This window comes from Triticum aestivum, chromosome 3B, assembly GCF_018294505.1.
Source record: "Triticum aestivum cultivar Chinese Spring chromosome 3B, IWGSC CS RefSeq v2.1, whole genome shotgun sequence".
Taxonomy (NCBI): domain Eukaryota; kingdom Viridiplantae; phylum Streptophyta; class Magnoliopsida; order Poales; family Poaceae; genus Triticum; species Triticum aestivum.
The window spans coordinates 738,155,601-738,178,125 of NC_057801.1; the positions used below are offsets into that span (position 1 = coordinate 738,155,601).

Here is a 22,525-nt window from a genome sequence, read left to right on the forward strand (position 1 = left end):
ATGAAATGCATCTCCAGCTTGAGCACAAAAAAGGAACACCATCGAAAATGATGTGCATACAATACTTTCCTCCACAATGCTGACACGACACTAACATGGAACGTACAGATTGAAAACAAGAATGGTTCAAATTTTATCGTATACGTGTACCATCACTCGAACACCATAGCCTGCTTCATTACGAAGGGTTTCCGACAAGTCGGTTGCTTCCTCTATAACATCTTTTCAGGATACTGTCCAGCTTCAGGAGTCGGAGCATCCTCCTCGGAAACAAACACACCAAACAGATGCAAACCAAACACACCAAACAGCTTCAGGAGTCGGATCATCATCATCTGTTACAACTTCAAGATTTAACAGAAAACCACAGCTATGGGTGGGCAATCGGTTGAGATGTCAAAGAGCAGGTTGTTCTTGAACTTCTCCCCAGCAGATGCACAAGCACCTCTGTGGGGTTAAAGGTCAGATCAACAAATACAAGAAGAGGGGCATAAGAGTATTGTTGGCCAACAGACGGCCATTTTACCTTGCACAGTAATCCACCCTTGGGATCTAGAAGGAAACCATGTAAGTATATGAAGATGGTTTTTGCATTTTCTGTGGAGGCGCATATGGTGAAATTGCAACGGAGCCGCCCTTCAAGCAGATATGATCTTCTGTCCGAAGTCCTGAACAACCATGTTCCTGAAATAATAGTGGAAGCAATTGTTACAGAAAGATAAAAATGGTGTTTAAAAACTTCAAGCAACCAGTGCGAGGGATTTCGTTGTATGTCAGTCAGAAGGAAATGTTGTATGGGATGGTAAGTACTCCCTCTGTAAACTAATATAAGAGCATTTAGATCACTACTTTAGTGATCTAAATGCTCTTATATTAGTTTACAGAGGGAGTAGTTATCTTCAACTTAACAGCTAGTTATGAGTATGTATGAAGGGTAGTCTGACAGTTTTTCAGAAAAGAAAGCAAATCATTACCTGAAACAAAGTGCCAAAGAACATGTGCAAACTGAAGTAGTCAAGTCAAATTGGACACCATTCAGAAGTCTAAATAATGAAACTAGCATAGAGTAATTCAGATGGTCCACTGCCCCCATGTGCTGTGCTGCAATTGGATGTGTCCCAAGCTCCCTCCTTGACTGACGACTGGTACGAACTTGCTTAAAAAAAGCTTCCAGATTACTCATAAGGTTGGGGACGGACCTTATGACAAAGACAGCGCCAACCCGAAAGGTACATGTCTACAACTAGTCAACAATGGTGTCCCTTCTTCCACGGCCCACAAGTTTGTTTCCACGTATGACTAGTCAACAATGGCGTCTCTTCTTCCAAAGCCCGCATGTGGTTCAGCGAGACCCGTCTTCAATCCTTCCGCTACTAGTGAGACCCAACATGCATTCGGCTGCTAAATGGTACTGTATATAGCACTAACAAGTTGAAGCACAAGTAGTATCCAACACAAACAGAGAAACAGAGTATACATATTCAAGATGAGCAGGGCCATGGTATCACTACTCGTGCTTGCGGTGCTTGTGTTGCCGCCGGCAACAATTGCCACGGTGACTACAGCTACAAGAAACTGCTCTGATACCTGTGGTTCTGATGTGATACCTTACCCTTTCGGGCTAGATCCTTCATGCTCCTTGCCTGGTTTCAATCTCACCTGTGCTGTCGACAAGCACACCAACGCCAGTTTTCTCATGCTGGGCACGGACAACTCAACCCTGAAGGTGTCTCAGGTTTTTGCGGATTCCAACCCCTACCTCAGCTACCTGCACACCAGTCTCTCGTACACGACGAAAATGATTCCCGGTGTCCGCGACTCCTCCATCCACTGGGAAGCTCCAGCTAGGCCCTTTGCCATCTCTGGCTCGTCAAACATATCCTTGTTTGTTGTCGGCTGCGATGTCACAGCCTCACTGTACATTGGAAACTCGGTCGTTCAGGTCGGGAACTGCACTGTCGTCTGCACGGAAGCTCAAATCATGGAGAAGCTACCTGTGGGGACATGCGATGCCATGGTTGGCATCAGATGCTGCTCCATCGGCATACAGGTGAACTTAAGGGCGTTCACCCTCAACATCTCACGCATCAGTGATTCTCCACGCCCCAAACAAGTGCAAGCTTTCATCGCCTACAATATGAACCCAACATTCAGGCCGATTGACGCCTACTCTGGGTTATTAGAGCGATACGTTGCTCAACTGGATTGGTCTATTCCATACCAACCAAACTGTAAGCATGCCATAGAGGACAAGGACAACTATGCCTGCGTTAGCGACCACAGCAACTGTCAAGACTCGCCGATCGGTGGATACCTCTGCTACTGCCAGTCAGGCGAGGGGAATGCTTACATTGATGGCGGCTGCCCTAATCCTCCAGGTCATCTCTCCATCTATCATCTACTTTTTTCGAAAAGAAGTGTAGCCTCCCTAGCTTCTGCGCAGCCAAAACACCTATCATCCACTATGTGACTGGGATAGCTCTATTGTGTTACAAAGGGTTTCCCCCCGCTTTGTATTACAAAGCAACCATCCGAGACAACCAACGATAGGTGCTGGGGCGGAAGCAACACAGTCACGCCCAAAAGAAATGAAAGAGAAAGTACAAAAGAAAAAAATGCCGATAACGGCGGATCGACAAAATGACTAGCTAGTAGTACAACTTTCACTAAGCTAGGTTAGATACCAAGTCCTAGTTTCCCCGTTTCCAAAGCCTAGTTAGCCTAATTCAAATGATTGTTTGGCTACATGATGTGGTTTAAGAATCAGAAAACATGGTTGACTGGGTGTATATATCAACGTATTTATATCCTTTCCTCAGTTAGTTTAGGGGTTAACGCAATCTTAGTTAGATGTGCTACCCTTTTTGCGGAGTATATTCAAGTACTCCCAATTAAAGTTCTACTAAGTCAGCGACAAGTAATATGGATCGGAGGAAGTACACTATTTTGTTTGAATATACGTGATATATCATCATTAGATATTTATTAGTATTGTTCTTTCCACCTTCAACAGTATATGGCTCCATTCAGCCAAGAACGAATTGTCCTACATCATGCGGGAATATGAGCATCCCGTTCCCCTTTGGTACAGAGCTTGGCTGTTTTGCAAAACTCCATCTCTACCTCACATGTACACCAGGGACGACCGTTCTTCCTCCGGTCCTTAAATTGACTGATCAAGCGCTCGTCACAGACATATCTATTGATGACGGCATCTTGCAAGTTCATGAGGCATCGGGGCCAGGCGATTTCATGGCTCGTTGGAACTTGGACCCTGCGCTCTACACATCATCCGGGCAATGGGGTGCAGTGAAGTGGGTTATTGATAACATGACATGCCAGCATGCAATGAACAACAGCGACTACAGATGCTTCAGCACCCACAGCGACTGTGTTGATGTGACAGAGGATAGAACACTCAAACATGTCGGTTACCGGTGCAGGTGCTCTTCTGGTTTCGAAGGAAATCCTTACATTCAAGATGGATGCACAGGTATACTCCCTCGGAACCATTTAGTTTTCGCTTAATTTCAGTTGTCTGAATTTTTCATAAATCACAGTCACTTAAAGTTCATATTAGTTTTTTACCAAAAAAATTTATATTTGTTAGCCTAAATCTGTACTTCTGAAAGTGTTCACTTCCAGTGTAGTGCTTAAGTAAATTTTTAGCCCACAGTTTATATAAAGTGAGATGAGACGGGGATGGTTGGATGATGATCGAAAGAATTAGAAACATGGATAAGATGTAAGAAACAGACAACTTACAAATACATACTCCCAAACCACATTCAAGCATGTTGTCAGGCTATAACTAATTGAGAGCCAAATGATTTCCATTTTTGTTTCACCTCTCTATCCCTGCATCCAAAAATACACGCAAGATAAATTATTATAAATTTCATATACACTATTCACATCATAAGACTTCCAAGGAAGCAACTAGCTATATAAGGCATAATAAGGCGTGAAAAACTAAATCAAATATTACATTATCTGTTAAAGAGGGACATAGCGTCTCTGTACCCCACTCCAACAGCATGGCACCAGAACCATCCACCCCAGCTCCAATTGTTATCGGGAAAAATTTCACTGGCACAACCAGTTGGTACATAAGAAGTTAAAGATAGTCAACAAATATTAATTGGTTTTCCCTTTTTTAAAATTAAAAAAATCATATAGACAAATTTCCAAAAATCTAAGGTATACTATGGTGCTGCTGAATGCCTGAAGATCACTCAAACATTACTGCTGTTTGAAGCTCAAACTTTGTGTCATGGGTCAAGTAGTTAGTTCTCTTGTGAAAATTGACATTAATACAAATTTCGTATGGTGCAAAGATAATCAGAGATCTTACTGTGCTATTTACAGATACCAACGAGTGCCGTGAGCCAGATAAATACATCTGCAAGGGTACTTGCCAGAATAGTTTTGGAAGCTATACATGCACCAGTTGTCCTCGAGGAACAGATTTCAATAGTGTCGCAGGAAAATGCAAACCAACCACTATAATATTAGGTAAACAATTCATTTATTTTGTACATATACTACTGTGCTTGCTATATATAAGGAGATAAATAACTCGGCTTAAACGGATCAACCAATGCAGGTGTTACTATTGGAATAAGCAGTGGTGGAGGCGTTCTGTTTCTTGCTGCCATTGTTGCTATTCTTACTCGGAGATGGAAGAAAAGTGTTCAGAAACGTCAGAGAAAGAGGCATTTCCGTAAGAACAGAGGCATTCTACTACAACAGCTGATCTCCTCCGATCAAAGTGCCAGCGATGGCGGCACAAAGATATTCTCCCTGGAGGAGCTGCAAAAGGCAACCAACAATTTCGATCACACCCGTGTGGTTGGACGCGGTGGCCATGGCACTGTCTACAAGGGCATCCTGACCGACCAGCGAGTGGTGGCCATCAAGAAATCAACGCTTGCTGTGATCAGAGAGATCGACGAGTTCATCAACGAGGTCTCCATCCTATCGCAGATCAACCACCGGAACGTGGTGAAGCTCCATGGATGTTGCCTAGAATCTGAGGTCCCTCTGCTCGTCTACGAGTTCGTCTCCAACGGCACGCTCTACGACCTCCTGCACCGAGAGCAGAACGGTAGCTTGTCGCCGTTGTCCTGGGAGGAGCGCCTGAGGATATCCACCGAGATCGCGGGTGCGCTCACGTACCTGCACTCCGCGGCTTCCGTGTCGATCCTACACAGAGACGTCAAGTGCATGAACGTGCTCCTGACGGACAGCTACACCGCAAAGGTTTCAGACTTCGGCGCTTCGAGGCTGATCCCGATCGATCAGACGCACCTAGTCACTGCCGTTCAGGGCACGTTTGGGTACCTAGATCCGGAGTATTACCACACCGGTCAGCTCAACGAAAAGAGCGATGTTTATAGTTTTGGAGTGATACTCGTTGAGCTGCTGACGAGGAGGAAGCCCATCATTCAGAATGAGCATGGCGAGAAGCAGAACCTGTCCAACTACTTCTTGTGGGCTATGAGGGAGAGGCCCCTCGAGGAGACAGTGGACCCTCAGATCCTTGAGGAAGCGAATGAGGAAGGCGTTCTGTGCATGGCTCAGTTGGCGGAGGAGTGCCTATGTCTGACACGAGTGCAGAGGCCTACCATGAAGGATGTGGAGATGAGGCTGCAGCTCCTGGCGGGGCGCCGTGTTGTACCAAGGGCGGGGCCGCATGAAGGATTGAAGGGGCACAATCTCGCCGTGAAGCTACGGGAGACGTTGGGCGTGGTTGTGTTGTTCCGGTGATTGGTCAGCATAGCTCACGTCAATTCAGCCAAGAGCAGGAGTTCGCGTCGTCTCTGCGTGTACCGCGGTAGTTTGTAGGCATGAAGCATACTGTTAGTATAGAACAAAAGGCATATACAGTTGTGTGTATCCTAATTACATTTTGCTCGTGCTTGCAAAACCCAATTTTATAATGTGTATTGGAAATTTCAATTGGCATTTGTAAAAGTGATTGCTTTTTGGACCAATCTGGACCCACCAATCAGCAGAACCAGCGATATGCCTTTGTCTCCTCTGTTCCAAAACAGAGCGCAAAGGAGGAAAACTTCCATTGAAGGCGACTAGAGCTAGTCCGGAAGGTGCTGTTTTTATGTTCCACCGTGCAATGAGAAACGTTTCAAGAAGTACTTCTGTTATGAGAAACATTTTTCCTCACAAAATATTTCAATCTCCAGACTATAAGATTTTTTTTGTTCCCGCTAACCAACTTTTGTTCCACAAAAGGATGATTATTTAATGGTCACCAGGAGGGGAGAGTGCTTACCTGAATTTTCATTTATTTTTGCTTATGCAAGAGAGAAGACAGAGACAACAACAAAAACACCCGTGCATGCCCTAATCTTCATACAATTGCTTTCTTTTTCCTGAAATAACATTGGAAGCACTTGTTACGGAACGATAAAAGATGGTGCTTAAAACATAAAATAACCAATGAGATTTCAGTCAAGGAAATATGGTATGGAATGGCAGGTAGTTACTTTCAAGTAGCCAGCTACTCCCTCCGTCTCATAATATAAGACATTTATATTGTGGGATGGAGGGAGTAGTTACGAGCATATATGAAGAGTAGTCTGACAGTTTTTCAGAAAAGAAAGCAAATCTTGTCTGAAAACAAAGTGCCAAAGAACATGTGCAGACTGAAATAATCAAGTCAGATGGGCCAAATCAGAGTACAAATAATGATAGTAGCATAGAGTATTCAGATGGTCCATTGCCCCCATGTGCTGTGCTGCCAAACCATTGCTGGTGTCGTAGAAGAGACCACGGAAGTACATGAAGATGGAACTTGCATTTTCTGTGTAGGCGCATATGGTGAAATTACGATGGAGCTGGCCTTTAAACGGACATGGTTCTTTGGTCCAAAGGTCTGAACCAATGTGTGACGCTGAAGCAAGGGAAGGATTCGCCGTACAGTAGCTTTCTCTTCCTGGAATAATAATTGAAGCATTTTGTTATAGAAAGATGAAAACGGTGTCTAAAACTTTAAATGACGAACGAGATTGATTGTATATCAGTCAGAACTCAGAAGGAAATATGGTATGAATGGCAGGTAGTATTTTTTTTACCAGTGGGTGAGAGTGACCCAGCACACCACGAGTGAACTCAGAAGCAAAAGTATATTTATTTTACAATAAAATCAGAAATATAAGAATGTACAAATTGAGGATGTAATTTTGATTGCGATTATAGATCAAGATCAGGCCTAGGATTTTTGTTGGCTAATTCATTGTATATCAGTCAGAACTCAGAAGGAAATATGGTATGAATGGCAGGTAGTATTTTTTTTACCAGTGGGTGAGAGTGACCCAGCACACCACCAGTGAACTCAGAAGCAAAAGTATATTTATTTTACAATAAAATCAGAAATATAAGAATGCACAAATTGAGGATGTAATTTCGATTGCGATTATAGATCAAGACCAGGCCTAGGATTTTTGTTGGCTAATTCATTGTATATCAGTCAGAAATCAGAAGGAAATATGGTATGAATGGTAGGTGTTTAAAAAAAATAGACTAGACAGCTAGGTACGAGTATATATGAAGAGCAATCTGACTGTTTTCCAGAAGAGAAAGAAATCATTATCTGAAACAAAGTGACTGTACAGGCAGAAGTAATCAAGTCAGATTGGCCCATTCAGAAGCATAAGTGATGAAACTATCATAGAGCATTCAGATGGTCCATTGTCCCCATGTGCTGTCCTGCGCTGCAACTAGATATGCCCCAGTTGTTCGAGACGCATGTACTCACCACTAAACAATTGCTTAATTAGTGCAAGCCTCCAGGGGTAATGGGAGCCCAAGCTCTCCATTGCTTAATTCAGCCATGGCTTAATCAGTGCAAGCTTCCCCTGCTCCACATGAATCGTAAGGTTGGGGACCTGTTCTTGTCACAAAGACGAGTGCCGACCCGAAAGGTACATGTCTGCATGACTACCACTAGTCTTTTTTTTTTTGATTTTGAGGCGAGACTACCACTAGTTAGTCAATAAGGGTGCCCCTTCATCCACGGCCCACCAGTGGTTCCCCGTGTGCCCCTTCTTCCACGGCCCACATATCATTCCAAGCAAGTCATTTTCAGTCGTTTCACTACTACTCCCTCCGTTCCCAAATACTTGTCTTTGTAGGCATTTCAAATGGACTCAACATACGGATGTATGTAGACATATTTTAAAGTGTAGATTCACTCATTTTGCGTCGTATGTAGTCACTTGTTGAAATCTCTAGAAAGACAAGTATTTAGGAACGGAGGGAGTACTAGTCAGTCAGCGAGACCCAACATGCATCCGGCTAGACCACTAGATGCATGTTATATAGCACTAACAAGTTGAGGGACCGATGCTATCCAACACAAACGGATAAACACAGAGTATATACATATATAAGATGAGCAGGGCCATGGTATCACTACTCGTGCTTGCAGTGCTTGTGTTGCCGCCGGTGCCGGCAACAACTGCCACGGTGACTACGGCTAGAAGAAACTGCCCCGACACCTGTGGTTATCACCTCATACCTTTTCCGTTCGGAGTAGGTCCTTCATGCTCCTTGCCTGGTTTTAATCTCACTTGTGCTGTCGACAAGCAGACCAATGACAGTCATCCCATGCTGGGCAACTCAATGTTGGAGGTCAGTTTCCCTTCCGATGTACCCGACTCCTACCTGTTCACCACCAGTATCTCATACACCGTGAAGATGATTCCCGGTGTACGCGACTACTCCATCCACTGGGAAGCTCCAGCTAGGCCCTTTGCCATATCTGGCTGGTCAAACATATCCTTGTTCGTTGTTGGCTGCGGCGTCAGGGCTTCACTGTTCATTGATAACTCGGCCGTTGAGGCCGGGAACTGTTCCGTCGTCTGTGCAGAAGCTCAAGTCATGGAGAAGCTAACTGTGGGAACGTGTGATGCCATGGTTGGCCTCGGATGCTGTTTCATTGATATACAAGTGAACCTAAGGGCGTTCACTCTGGACATCTCGCGCATCAACGGCTCTCCAAGCTCAAAACAAGTGCAAGCCTACATGGGCGATAGTATGGACCCAAGTTTCACCCCGATTGGTGCATACTCTGGGTTTCAATACTCAGGAACAGTTCAGCTGGATTGGTCTATTCCCTACCAGCCCAAGTTGCCCAACTGCAAGCGCGCCATGGAGGACAAGGAGAGCTATGCCTGCATTAGCAACCACAGCAAGTGCGAGGACTCGCCAATCGGTGGATACATTTGCTATTGCCAGTCGGGCGCCATGGAGGGCAACGCTTACGTATATGGCGGCTGCCATAACCCACCAGGTCATCCTCTCCATCTATATATGTGACTGGGTTAAACATTTTGTGTTGTGTTTGGTTCAAGGTAGCTTTTGTAGTTAGCTAGTAACTTTCTTTTTGCGAGGAATCTCTACTTTTAACTTTTTAAGAGTATATAAATACCTTGTCCTAGAACCTACTAGCTAGCTAGTTGGCCTAAATGATTTTTAACTAGATCATGTGGTTTAGGTATAGCGTTAACTCTCCTTTCCTAAAAAAAGAACTCTCCTTAAAATGCAGAGCTCGGCAAGTTAAATTCATATCTGTCCACCTCAATCAAACACGATCTTACTCACATGTATTTTTCCTGGGGATTTCCACTTCCTTATCTGAGAAGAATTGATGGGCTACTATTTTTACACTATTTTGTTTCAATATTTATGTGATATCATTTTTTAAATATTAATAGCTGTTTCTTTGCTCAAACATTTGGCTTGATCCTTTTCGGCTTTCCCCTGCAACAGCTTATGATTCCATCCAGCCAAGAGCGGATTGTCCCACATCATGCAATAACGTGAGCACCCCATTCCCCTTCGGAACAGAACTAGGCTGCTTCACCAAGCCCCATCTCTACCTCAAATGTATCCCAACAGCCGCCCTTCCCGTCCTTCAGTTGACCGATCGAACGCTCGTCACTGACATATCTATTGGCGGCGGTGTATTACAAATTCATGGGATATCGGAGCCAGATGATTTCATGTCTGACTCGGACCACCCGCTCTATGCCTTATCTGGAGAGGGAGAAAGGCGCATGGTGAAGTGGGCTATTGATAACATGACATGCGAGCATGCAAAGATGAACAAGAGCGACTACAGATGCTTCAGCACCCACAGCGACTGTGTTGATGTAACTGACGATAGAACACTCAGACATATCGGTTACCGGTGCAAGTGCTCTTCTGGTTTTGAAGGGAATCCTTACCTTCAAGATGCATGCACAGGTATACTCTCAGAATCATTTCATTTTTGCTTAATCTCAGTTCTCTGAATTTTTTGTTAATCAGTCACCTAAAGCTGCCTATTAGTTTTTCCCCAAGAAAATAACTTTCCCGACAAAATATTAGTTAGCCTAAAATTGTACTGCAGAAAGTGTGCAATTTTAGTGTAATGCTCGTACAAATTTTTAGCCTACAGTTTACATAAAGTGAGATGAGATTGGGATGGTTGGATGATGATCTGAAGACTTAGAAACATGACTAAGGTATAAAAAAACAAGAGATAACTTACAAATGGATAATCTTCAGCCACATTCAAGCATGTAACGGTGCCACAGTATACAAAATTGAATGATTTGCTTTTTCGTTTCATCATTCCTTCCCCTGTATCCAAAGATGCACATAAGGTAACTTATTACAACACCAATACAATATTCACATCATAAAACTTCCAAGGAAACAACAAGCTACATAAGGTGTAAAAAATAATAATCAAACACTACGTTATATGTTAACAGGGACATGACGTCTCTGTAGCCAATTCCAACCCCATGGCACCAGAGCCATCCGCTCCTGCTCCAACGACTGTTGGGATAAATTTCACTGCCCGCGACCAGTTGATACATAAGATAGTCAACATGGTTTACATTTTTCCCAAAATAAATAAATTTGTTCATAGCAAAATCAACAAACATAAAGTAGCTTTGAGCACGAGGATTTATCTGCCCCCGCAACTAATTTCAGAAAATCTGAGGGGCACTATGATGTGGCAGAATGCCAAAAAATATGAAGATTGCTAAATACACAAACATTTGTTGCTGTTTCAAGCTCAAAATTAGTGCCATGGGTCAAATAAGTAGATAGTTTGGTTGTAAAAATTGCACGCATTATTGTGTGACAGATTGCATACAAATTTCGTATGGTGCAAAGATGATCAGAGATCTTACTGTGTGCTATTTACAGATACCAACGAGTGCCATCAGCCAGATAAATACATCTGCAAGGGTATCTGCCAGAATAGTTTCGGAAGTTATACATGCACCAGTTGTCCTCGTGGAACAGATTTCAATAGCGTCATGGGAAAATGCAAACCAACTACTATAATATTAGGTAAAAATCATAGTGGTTTCTATGTATTACTGTTACTGCTATAATCTCGGAGATAAATAACTCGACTTAAACGGGTCATCCATTGCAGGTGTTACTATTGGACTAAGCAGTGGTGGAGGCATTCTGTTTCTTGCTGCAATTGTTGCTATTCTAACTCGGAGATGGAAGGGAAATGTTCAGAAACGTTTGAGAAAGAGGCATTTCCGTAAGAACAGAGGCATTCTGCTAGAACAGCTGATCTCTTCAGATCAAAGTGCTAGCGATGCTGGCACAAAGATATTCTCCCTGGAGGAGCTGCAAAAGGCAACCAATAATTTCGATCACACCCGTGTGATCGGACGTGGTGGCCATGGCACTGTCTATAAGGGCATTCTGACCGACCAGCGAGTGGTGGCCATCAAGAAATCAACGCTTGCCATGATCAGCGAGATCAATGAGTTCATCAACGAGGTCTCCATCCTATCGCAGATCAACCACCGGAATGTGGTAAAGCTCCATGGATGTTGCCTAGAATCTGAGGTCCCTCTGCTCGTCTACGAGTTCGTCTCCAACGGGACGCTCTACGACCTTCTGCACCGCGAGCAGAATGGTAGCTTGTCGCCTTTGTCCTGGGAGGAGCGCCTGAGGTTTGCCACCGAGATCGCGGGTGCGCTCTCGTACCTGCACTCTGCGGCTTCCGTGTCGATCCTACACAGAGACGTCAAGTGCATGAACGTGCTCCTGACGGACAGCCACACCGTAAAGGTTTCAGACTTCGGCGCATCGAGGTTGATCCCGATCGACCAGACACACCTAGTCACTGCCGTTCAGGGCACGTTTGGGTACCTAGATCCGGAGTATTACCACACCGGTCAGCTCAACGAAAAGAGCGATGTTTATAGTTTTGGAGTGATACTCGTTGAGCTGCTGACGAGGAGGAAGCCGATCATTCAGAACGAGCATGGCGAGAAGCAGAATCTGTCGAACTACTTCTTGTGGGCTATGAGGGAGAGGCCCCTCGAGGAGACAATGGATCCCCAGATCCTCGAGGAAGCGAGCAAGGAAGGTGTTATGTGCATGGCTCGGTTGGCGGAGGAGTGCCTATGTCTGACACGAGCGCAGAGGCCTACCATGAAGGACGTGGAGATGAGGCTGCAGCTCCTGACGGGGCGCCGTGTTGCACCGAGGGTGGAGCAAGGCGAAGTTGCACAGCCTCACTCTGAAGCTGCAGGAAACAATGGGCGTGGTGGCATTGCTCCGTTGATTGGTCAGAACAGCTCACGTCAGTTCAGCCAAGAGCAGGAGTTCGTGTCGTCTCTGCTTGTACCACGGTAGTTTGTTGGCACTTGGTATACCGTTAGTTTAGACCAAAAGGCATATGGCGTTGTGTATATCTTAATTACCTTTTGCCCGTACTGCAAAATCAATTTTAAAGTGTGTATTGTGAATTTCCATTGACATGTAAAAGTGAATTGCTTTTTGGACCAATCATCATCACAGAAAATACGCAGATCAGACTAATGGTCCAATCATAATACTATTCGCAACTTGTACCGGGCAATTTAGCTGGACCTATTAATCAGCAGAAGCAGCGACCAAATGCAGAGGAGAACAATTTCCATTGAAGACCACTAGAGCTAGTCTGTAAGGCGCTGTTTTTTTTTGTTCTACCGTGCAATGAGAAAATTTTGAGAACTACTTTTGTTGAAGAAACATTTATTTCCTCACAATATTTCTTGCTCTACCCAGACCCCACCTTGTGTGGGAGCTTCTATGCACTGGGTCTGTCCTTTTTTTAATATTTCTTGCTCTAAGATTGTTTTTGTTCCAACTAACCAAACTTTTGGTCCACAAAAGAATAAAAAACCTTCGTTTAATGGTCACCGGAGGGGGGGGGGGTGTGCACCTGAATTTTCATTCACTTTTGCCTACGATAGGCATTGCAGCCCCTTGCAACATAGGTTCAAACTAACCAGAGCACAAGGGAATACATGGGAGAAGAGATGACCAAAAAACACCCGCGCATGCCTACTCCTCGTACAATTGGTTTCTCTTCCTGAAATTACATTAGAAGAATTTGTTAAAGAAAGATAGAACTGGTGTTTGAAACTTTATATAGCCAACAAGATTCATTGTATGTCAGTGAAGGAAATATGGTATGGAATGACAGGTGGTTATTTTCAACTAGACAGCTGGTTATGAGTATGAAGAGCAGTCTGACAGTCTTTCAGAGAAGAAAACAAATTATTATCTGAAGCAAAGTGCCAAAGCACATGTGCAGACAGAAGTAATTAAGTCAGACTGGCCCATTCAGTAGAGTATACAGAAGGTCCATTGCCCCATGTGCTGTGCTGCAATTGGATATGTCCAGTTGCTCGAAACACATGTACTCAGCATTACACAATTTCTTATTATAAGAGGATGGGTCCATAACAAGGATTTGAACTCGTGTCTGTACCTCATAACGGAAGCAAGCACCAAAGTCATGTGTGTGACAAAGAAATGATCCCCTCCCTTGATCTATTCCAGTAAGGTCATTTCGTCGTAATCTGCTCAATTGCGCTGCACATCTGAATAGCATGTATACAACCAAATTGCATCCTCGGGATTAAAATCTGGATCACACTCGGCAACAGAAACTGTTCCATGAAGATCTCCATGGCGAACATGTAGTTCAGGCACCTAGGTTCCTTCTTCAGCGGCTTGTTGTATTTTTCAGGGAGACCATAGATATACATATACACCTTGAGCCCCCTGGCAGAGTCATCATCAGCACTTCCTATACTCTGTTGGCCAGAGGACATCTATTAGTTTTGCCCAAATGTGGAGGAAAGAATATACCAAGTTTGAGGGCATTGCTTATGATCACATAGCACTTTGATTGAAAGCATGGTGGTATGATACTATGACCGGTAAGCAAGGTGCAGATCTGACCCTAGACTAGATGGCATGAATCATGAATTCATGATCCCTGTAAGCAAGAAACATGTCTTGACTGAATCAACAAAGTGTCAATAGCATCAGGTGCTTAATAAAAGATGGTTAGAACTGAACCAGAAACAAGACGAATCACTTGGGTGTAGATTAGAACACCAACAGAAACTACCATTCCACCTATCTATAATCTCACCTCAAAAAAAAAACCTATCTATATAATCCATTTGCATCTGATATGAAATAGGCCTTACAACAGACCAGACTAGTGAAATGGGTCAGAGATCCCGAGCTAGACGAAGCTATTCTGCCCGCTATGCTATGCTATGCTATTCTCTACCAACGGAAACCACGGATTTCTCAGACCAATCAGGTGCATCGCGCATCCACCCATACCTTGGATCCTCCCGGCGCCCTGCCCCCCTACGGCGGCGGCCAAGAAGGAGAGGAGCAATGCCGCCGCCGCCGCAGCCAGGGCCAGCACCGCCCGCGGCTTCCCCATCGCCGCTTGCGGAGTCGTCAGCGCCAAGAGGCCGGAACGGAGAGAAAGCGAACTGCTGATGAATCTGCTGCTCGTTGGAGGCGGGAGGTGTAATGCGGGCGGGCGAGAGGGACAGGGAGATCAGATGGAGGGGGCGGTGGGAACAAGCAGCGGCGTGCCGTCGGTACGGCCTCCCGGGGCTCTCCGTGTCAACGATGAGCCGCCGGTGGGCTTCGCGTCATGGTGGCTCTAAATTAGAGCAGTCTTAGAGCAACTCTAGCAGACCCTTAAACTGCGAAACTGAAAACACATTTTAAGGGTTGGTTTTAACCGAGGCCGAGCAAACCTTTAAACTAAAACTATAAAGCGAATATTCGCTTATATTCTTCTCCACGTCTTTTTCTTCCTCTTGTTTGTTTCCGTGTTCATAGTCAGCTTCCGTCTTCGTAGTCGCCAAATCAATCCAGAAGGCAACTCGTTCGTGGTCGGATGGATCCGGGAGCTAGCTAGCTCGCTGTGGCCGGCTGGATCCAGCTAGCTAGCTCATTCGTGTCCGGATTGATCCAAGAGCTCCGCACGGACGGGACGGTGCCCAGGACGGACGGGTGGCGGCCGGGGACAGACGGGCGGCGACTAGGACGGACGGGCGGCGGCAGGGGAGCGAGCTATGAAGTTTCCGATGGCAGTTGGACTCTCGCCGACGGTCTTTCGAGCTATGAAGTTTCCGATGGCAGTTGGACTCCCGCCGACGGTCTTTCGCATATACAGGGTATCCTCGGGCCAGCCTCCCACCTCGTGAATCTAAAGGTTGAAGGGGAAGTTTTTCCGTGCCCCGTAATTATTTTTATAGTTCGCCGGGCCATACGTTTTCTGATCTGGCCACTTTTTTCGTTTGAAACCATAAGCGAGTGGTTATTATGCGGTTGGCGCGTTTTAAGGGGTCTGCTAGAGTTGCTCTTATATTGCGGACCTGTAAAGTGAGTTTATAGTTCACGGAATACCTCAGATACAGGCCGAAAACAGTCGTGGCAGAACAAAAACCGAAAATGAACCTGTAAATTTTGAAATCAGAAATTCGCGCGAGAAATCAAACGATTTCAGTAGAACTAGTAGGGTTCATAGTTCTTGACGATCATACATATTTCATACATAGCCTATTTTTACAAAATAGATCGGAGGAGCGGCGGTCACAGTAAACCCTACTGCAAAAATTTGGCTCACTGGAGCCATCTGGGTACGGTGGTGACCCTGCGGCGGCGGTGCAGCTAGTCATCGTCGGAGAAGGGGATGAGGTCGATGTAGATGTCGTCCTGCGCCTTGGCTTCGCGGCGCCATGGCTCGAGGTTGTCGTCGAACTCCTACGCCTTCCCGAGCCCTTGCTTGAGGAGGACTGTGTCGAGGTCGGCTTCCCATCGACTGCGCTGCTCCGCCTCCTCCTCCTCCTCCCGCGCACTGTGCATGACGATGGCGGCCTCGAAGACGTTTGCCTCCGCCATGGAAGGAAATCCTCCGACCCCACGACGTCACCGCCCCGCCGCTCCGGCTCCGGTTCTGGCGCCCTCTTCACCGCGAGTGACGAGAGCTCCTCCGACTCCCTTTTCACCGGAGTGAGTGGCGTACGGGAGCTCGACCCCCCCGGCGGAGGAGCTGCCCGCGCATGCCTGTGGTCGTACTCCTTCGTCTTGCGGCGGAGGAGCGACAACAGCGGTTCTAGGTCGGGGTTCGTGTACTTACGGGCGGCTCGCCTCCTCGCGTCGTCGGCTTTGACGCACCACTGCCGCTCGGGGTCGTCGCTACCGCCGGAGCGGCGGCCCAAGCTCCACATCCCGCGCCACATGGTGGAGTGAGCCGGCGGATTCGAGTAGCTGGTGGCAAGAAATTGAAGGGGGGAGGGGGAGATTGTGGCGGTGCGAGGATAGGGTTTGGCCCCGTATACTCGCCGCAAACCCGTAGTTATACTGCGCGAGGGGGGGGGTGGGCCACTGTAAAAAACGGGTCAAATCCACACATTTTACGCGCTTTTAAAGAGTTTGTTAGAGATGCTCTTACACTGGTAACATAACATGACCCTAGCCTATGTTACTATCTCCATAGTTGTAATAATAAAAATGTGATATCATGCAAAGCTTCATTATTTCTTTATTGTGGTCCTGCTTCTGATGCATTAAAAGCTTATGTATTAACTAGCTAAATACACGTGCCTTACTACGGGATAAAACAATATTTAACAAGTGGTGGCATCTGACTGATCATTCTCGGTTGTCACCGTCGTCGTCGAAGCCATGGTCAGAGTCGTCGACCGTTAGCGCTTGGTTGTCCTCGAGCGCATGACTGTCGACCTCATCCTCGACCGCCTGTTGTCCTTGCCCGCGAACGTTTCGGCAACCATCGTGTGTCGATGTCCTATAAAGCATGGTTGTCATCCATCTTGTCAAACGCCTGGTCAGCCATGTCGTTGAGAGCCTACCGGTCGTCGCCAACATCAACGAGAGCCTGCTGGTTGTACTCGCCCTCAAGCGCTTCCAAATTCATTCGACGCTAATAATTGTTTGCATAATTAATTAATTGCAGACATAATTTACTACATGTCCAATTAATTAATTGTACATCTAAATAATTATATACAGGCATATGAAAAAAATAAACTTGGGAAGGACATAAGAGCAACTCCAACGTGCCGACCCAAATGGACACCATTTTTGTCCGCTTCTCGTCCGTTTGGGTTGGTCAGGCGGACCTGCGCGTCCGCATTCTGAAATGGGTCGGCTTGGCCGTCCAACGAGGGGGCAGACCCAAATGTGCCGGCATGCAAAAAAAAATGATCGCACGAAATAAACTTTAAATAAGCATAATTAAACATAAGTGGCCGGTCAAACGCCGGCCAAAGTCCACTTAAACATAATTAAACATTAATTAAAACATTAAAAAATAAGTCTGCGCCCACCTTCTGCCGCCCCGCACGTTGCCCTAGATGTCGTCGGCCTTGCCCTTGCCCCTGGCGTCGACGCCGCCGTCGCCATCGCCGGTGAGGTCGATGAAGACGGGAGCAGGGCCTGCCCACCCGGACGCCGCCTGGTACGCTGCCAAGGTAGCCTCCTCCGGCGTCTGCTGGGGCGGCGGCATTGCGGCTAGCCGCGCGCGCTCCTCCTCCTCCTCCTCGAGCCGGAGCGCCTCCGCATCGCGCTGGAGCATGGCCTCGTAGCGCATATGCTGCTCGCTGTCGGCCTGCTCCTGGCGGAGCCAGTGCGCCTTCCAGCGCTCGAGGTGGGCGGCCTCCTGCTTCGGCGTCGTGGCAAAGTGGACGGGGGCGCGCTCACCCACTCGCGGTACTGGCCCGTCCACGAGTAGGCCTCCTCCGACCATGTGGGTGGAGTTGGGGAGCGCTTCCGCGTCGGCTCCAACTCCGGCTTGGGCTAGATGGGCGGCGACGGTGGCGGTGGCGGCACGAACGGCGAGAAGTGGACGGTGTCCCCCGCCGCTGATAGGGCGAGGGCTTGCTCCAGCCCATCCCAGCGCGCATCCTCCTCGAGGCGGCTAGCCTCCAACGCCTGCTGCAGGGCCTCCTCGAGGGCGGCCTGGTACTCCGCCTCCGCCTCCTCGTCCTTCGGCTGTACCTGCGGGGGCGGCGGTGGGAACAGCGGTGGGACGACATCGACACCCGAGCGCCGTTGCTCCTCGTGTTCGAGGGCGAACCAAGCCTCCCAGTTGGGAGAGTCAGCGGCGTACTCGGGCAGCCGTCGCTGCTCCGGCGTGAGCTGTGCGCGGCGCCAGCACCTCGTCATCGTCGTCGTGCGCCCGCTGGCTCCATGGAACTGCCGGCATCGGAATCTGCTGGGGATCCAAGTGCCAATGGTGCGGCAGCATCACGTCGGGGTAGGGGAGGGGCTGCCTGTACTCCTAGTGCCACCGCGCTTGGTGCACCGGGATGTGCAGGCACCGGCGTTCAGGGCGAAAACGCACCAGCGATGGAGGAGGAGGGGGAGCACGGAAGGACGAGGCGCCGGGGTTGCCCTTGCCCTTGCCATTGTTGTCGAAGATGCCCATGGCGGCCTAGGGTTTCCTGTCGCCAGTGAGGAATCAAGGGAGTGGTGGGGGCTAGATGTGGACGGGAGAAGTGGATGAGCCCCCCCTCCCCCCCTCCCCCCCCCTCGCCCGCCGCACGCGTGCTTAAAAAAGGACGCTTCCTGAGGCTGACAAGTGGGCCCACTATCGATGGCCATCATAAATAAGACAGCCGGTGGCGGTTGGGTGGCCTACTGGTGGGGACGCAACGGACACCAGGAGACGCGTGACGCGTCCGCGACAACGCATTCCAGGCGCAATTTTGAGCCGGACATGGATCTGCGCGGACGCCAGGCGGACGCGATTTGTGTTTGGGTCGCCGTGTTGGGCCTCCACTTTTGTCCGCGCCGACCCAAACGGACGCATGCGAACAAAATGGGTCGCCCCATTGGAGTTGCTCTAAGATAGATCAGATCAATGCGCATTTAGGTTGCAGTATGAGTGCAGAGATTTTACTATCAATGATGGATTTATGGAAGGCCTATACTGAATTTGCTTCAACGCCAATTGTTTATACAGAGATGGTGTTTGCATGCGAGCCAAGGAAGGTATCCACTTTTGTTTGCGGGCTTCCTGATTTCTCAGGGGTTTCTTGGCATAAGTCTAAAGTTAACAATACTAAACATATTGTAACATGGGAAGGGGAACGTTGGCACCTGTCTTTGTTGACACCAGATTTTGGCATGGTCAAAAATATAATTAAGAAGGCCTCAAATGAAGAAGTGCTCAAAGTGAGAAAGTTCCTTATCGTCAAAAGGAGAAACTTTGATATTTGGGTCGTAGCCATCCGATCTCATCTCTAAGGCCGAAGTTGTGTTTGAAGTATTCAGATTTTGTATTCAGAACACTATTCGGCAGATTACGCCCCCAAGATTGCCTCATATGGGAAAAGTTTCTACATGGATTGTCTTCGTCTCGTCGAAACAACTGATTTTGATATAAGAAACGTCTAAATCGGAGTTCGTATGCAAAAATTAGAGCCAAAACAGTGTGCTGCATAAGTCTGTCCCGGAAGTTCCGGGCAAAACTTCTGGGGAGGTTCCGGGCTAAACAGAAACTTTGCACGCGGTGCGCCCCGAAATCTGGAATTTCAATATTATTTGCAGATTTGTGGCGCCGATTTCGACATCAAGATGACCTCGGATAAACAAGTGATCAACTAAGGAATTTTTATGCATTGCAAGATCTACAACTTTGCTTTTGAGACTATCGCGATCCGAAGCCATATGCGACCTGCAGGAGCTATGCAAGAGAGCTACTTAATGTAATTTCAGCCTGGAAGTTTTGGGTTGACCAGAAGTTCCGGCCCTCGTAGTCCGAGTTAGGTTATCTTTTGATGTTTTGGACGGGATTTGAGTCCTTTTCTTGTATGAAAAGTCCATCCGCCTCATATATATGTAAGAGGTGACGGCCGATTGAATAACAATACACAATCGAACAAATCTATCTACACTTTTTACCTTTACTTTTCCTTCTCCCTTTTTCTTCTTCTTCCTCGTTCTTCGTCTGTTCTTCTTGTTGCAGGGCGGCGAACCTCGAGGCCCTAGGGGCGATCAGTTCGACCTAGGGCAGCCATAGCCGCCGCGCGCCCTGACGGGGTCTCTCCCGGGTGTGTAGGGTTTCGGGTCATCAAAAGCGCCTGCCAGATTGTCTTGCGTACCGCGCTTCCGGCAGGTCTCCTTCGACGTGAGCTGCGGTGCATCACCCTCGGCGTCAGAGGTACACGGTGATGTGTTCATGTGTGAACACACTTTTTGGCGACTCCGCTAGGGACGAAGCTTTGAATGGTCTCCAACCCATTCTTGCTACGAAGAGATCGTCATCAAGTTGCTGCAATCTACAAAGGTAATATGAATACCCAATTCCCCATTATAGATGCAAATAATCCATATGTTATTGCTGGATCACCTAATGAGCATAATGTATCGGCTAGCCCTAGTTTTATCAATCATGCATCTAATTATGCGCAAGGGCCGATGCAAAACAATCTTCATGCTTCAAATTCTTATGATTTTAGCAACGTACAACATATGTATCCAAACTCTCATGCATCGGCAACCCCAGAAGTCCATATGCCGATGAACAACATGATGGGTTTGGTTAATCAATTTGAAACACCTCATGTTAAAATTTCCAATAGCATACAAGAAAGTGTTTCACCTTTTTATTCATCGACAACTAATTTGCAGTATGTGAATCCAACCTTGCCGATGGATGGAAGAATTGGCCATGCTACCACTAGCTATTCGGCCAGTTACTCTCAACCATCATATGCTACACCTCATGTTAGTAATTTTTTAGCATCGTATGCAACTGTAGATGTTCATAATTCGGCCCCGCATCTTCATGGTCATAGCCAAATAAATGAAAATTTTACAGGAACACATGTGTCGTCATCAAATACTGTAGCATATAATGCATACTCTATGCAATTCAAGAATTTCGGCAACACTCACGAATCATTGCCGAAAGAATCTGAAAGTATTGCGGAGCAATCCCTTCCAGAAGCGGTTGTGGCTGCATTAAAAAGAGCTTGGCACAAAACAAGAGAATTAATGCTCTTTGCCTTGAACAAAACAATATGAAAAGGGGTTGTTTCCTGATTATGCTGCAATAAAGGCTAGAGTTTTGCAGGAAGATGAAACTTCATCAATTGATAGTATTGGTGAGAGAGCATATGGTTATACAACAGTGCATACACCTCCACCTAGTACCGCAACATATTATACACCCCTACACAATTGCAAAATTTCAGCAACACTAACACTTCATAGCTGAAAGATCCTAAAAGCATTAGGGGGCAAACTAATCTAGAGCGGGCTGAAATTGAGAGGGGAGTTAAAGCTTTGCGCGATAGAGTGCAAGTACTTCGCCAAGAGAGAATTGATAGGGAATTGGCTCAAAGAAAAGAAGCCTTGCCAATTGATATAACCGATGTAAATAAAGATGATTCAGAACATGAAAGTTCTTTGGTTAAAAAAGCCGAATCAAAAAGTATATATTCTGAACCCATCAAATCCAACGAGGCAAGCATCACTGAGAAAGGGCATGGCAAGCATAGGAAAACAACGGTGCTTGATTTTTCTGAAGTTAATGGAACCTACTTCCTGCCCTATGAGTTCCATGTCGTAGAAATTGACAAGCTTTAAGGACAAGAACAAGTAGCCGAACAAAGTACGGCCGACAAAAATCTTCAGTGTAATGATGCACGAAATCAAGAAAAAGATGATGAAGAGGTGTTGGGGAGCCATCCAAAGGTGGAGCAAGATATTATTCAAGTCACACCATCATCATGCTCTCCCAACATATTTGAAGAGGTATGTTTAGCAAGTAATTTACCTATTTTCAGATTTGGTCAAAACTTTATTGTTGATGCATATATTAGAAAAATCTTCATAAGAAATATTGAGAGCCCAATGAAGAAGGGTAATTTATTTGTTAGCAATTAGATTGCCACAAAGCATATCGGTCAACACATTGCGCCATCTATAAAGACTGATAATGACTTATTGTTGCAGCCAAAGCTTTCCCCGTTGCTTTATTTAAAGTTCATATCTGCATGGGTAGCTTTGCTTGTTTCATACTTGGCTTACTCTTGGTCTCAATTGAGGCATGCATGTTCTAACTATTTTTGTTTCAGAAACTTAAAGCCAAGGTTAGATTCTTTTCAAAAAACTGATGCTAGTATACTATCTT

At 46.5% G+C, this 22,525-nt stretch overlaps 1 protein-coding gene, 1 long non-coding RNA gene and 1 pseudogene across 6 annotated transcripts; 2 read left to right on the forward strand and 1 right to left on the reverse strand.

Annotated features, from left to right (window-relative positions):
* Nucleotides 1-109: 109 nt before the first annotated feature.
* On the reverse strand, nucleotides 110-15,041 carry LOC123072090 (uncharacterized). 3 transcript variants are annotated; one of them, XR_006434832.1, is made up of 9 exons: nucleotides 14,683-15,041; nucleotides 13,811-14,138; nucleotides 13,259-13,408; nucleotides 11,211-11,272; nucleotides 10,556-10,647; nucleotides 6,293-6,955; nucleotides 3,989-4,089; nucleotides 3,766-3,858; nucleotides 110-684 (listed from the first exon to the last, which is right to left on the reverse strand). It is a non-coding gene; the product is annotated as an uncharacterized lncRNA (long non-coding RNA). The 3 variants fall into 3 exon arrangements; XR_006434833.1 differs by having other exon boundaries at nucleotides 10,767-11,272; XR_006434831.1 differs by lacking the exon at nucleotides 11,211-11,272.
* Nucleotides 899-5,961, forward strand: LOC123072088 (wall-associated receptor kinase-like 8; annotated as a pseudogene).
* LOC123072087 (wall-associated receptor kinase 4) lies at nucleotides 8,231-12,804 on the forward strand. 3 transcript variants are annotated; one of them, XM_044495644.1, is made up of 6 exons: nucleotides 8,412-8,524; nucleotides 8,611-8,652; nucleotides 8,891-9,313; nucleotides 9,793-10,269; nucleotides 11,227-11,373; nucleotides 11,462-12,804. In XM_044495644.1, exons 3-6 carry the CDS (start codon nucleotides 8,902-8,904, stop codon nucleotides 12,685-12,687), a joined length of 2,262 nt encoding a protein of 753 aa, XP_044351579.1. In that variant the 5' UTR covers nucleotides 8,412-8,524; nucleotides 8,611-8,652; nucleotides 8,891-8,901; the 3' UTR covers nucleotides 12,688-12,804. The 3 variants fall into 3 exon arrangements, with proteins under 3 accessions (XP_044351577.1, XP_044351578.1, XP_044351579.1); XM_044495643.1 differs by having other exon boundaries at nucleotides 8,388-8,524; nucleotides 8,611-9,313; XM_044495642.1 differs by having other exon boundaries at nucleotides 8,231-9,313.
* Nucleotides 15,042-22,525: the final 7,484 nt, after the last annotated feature.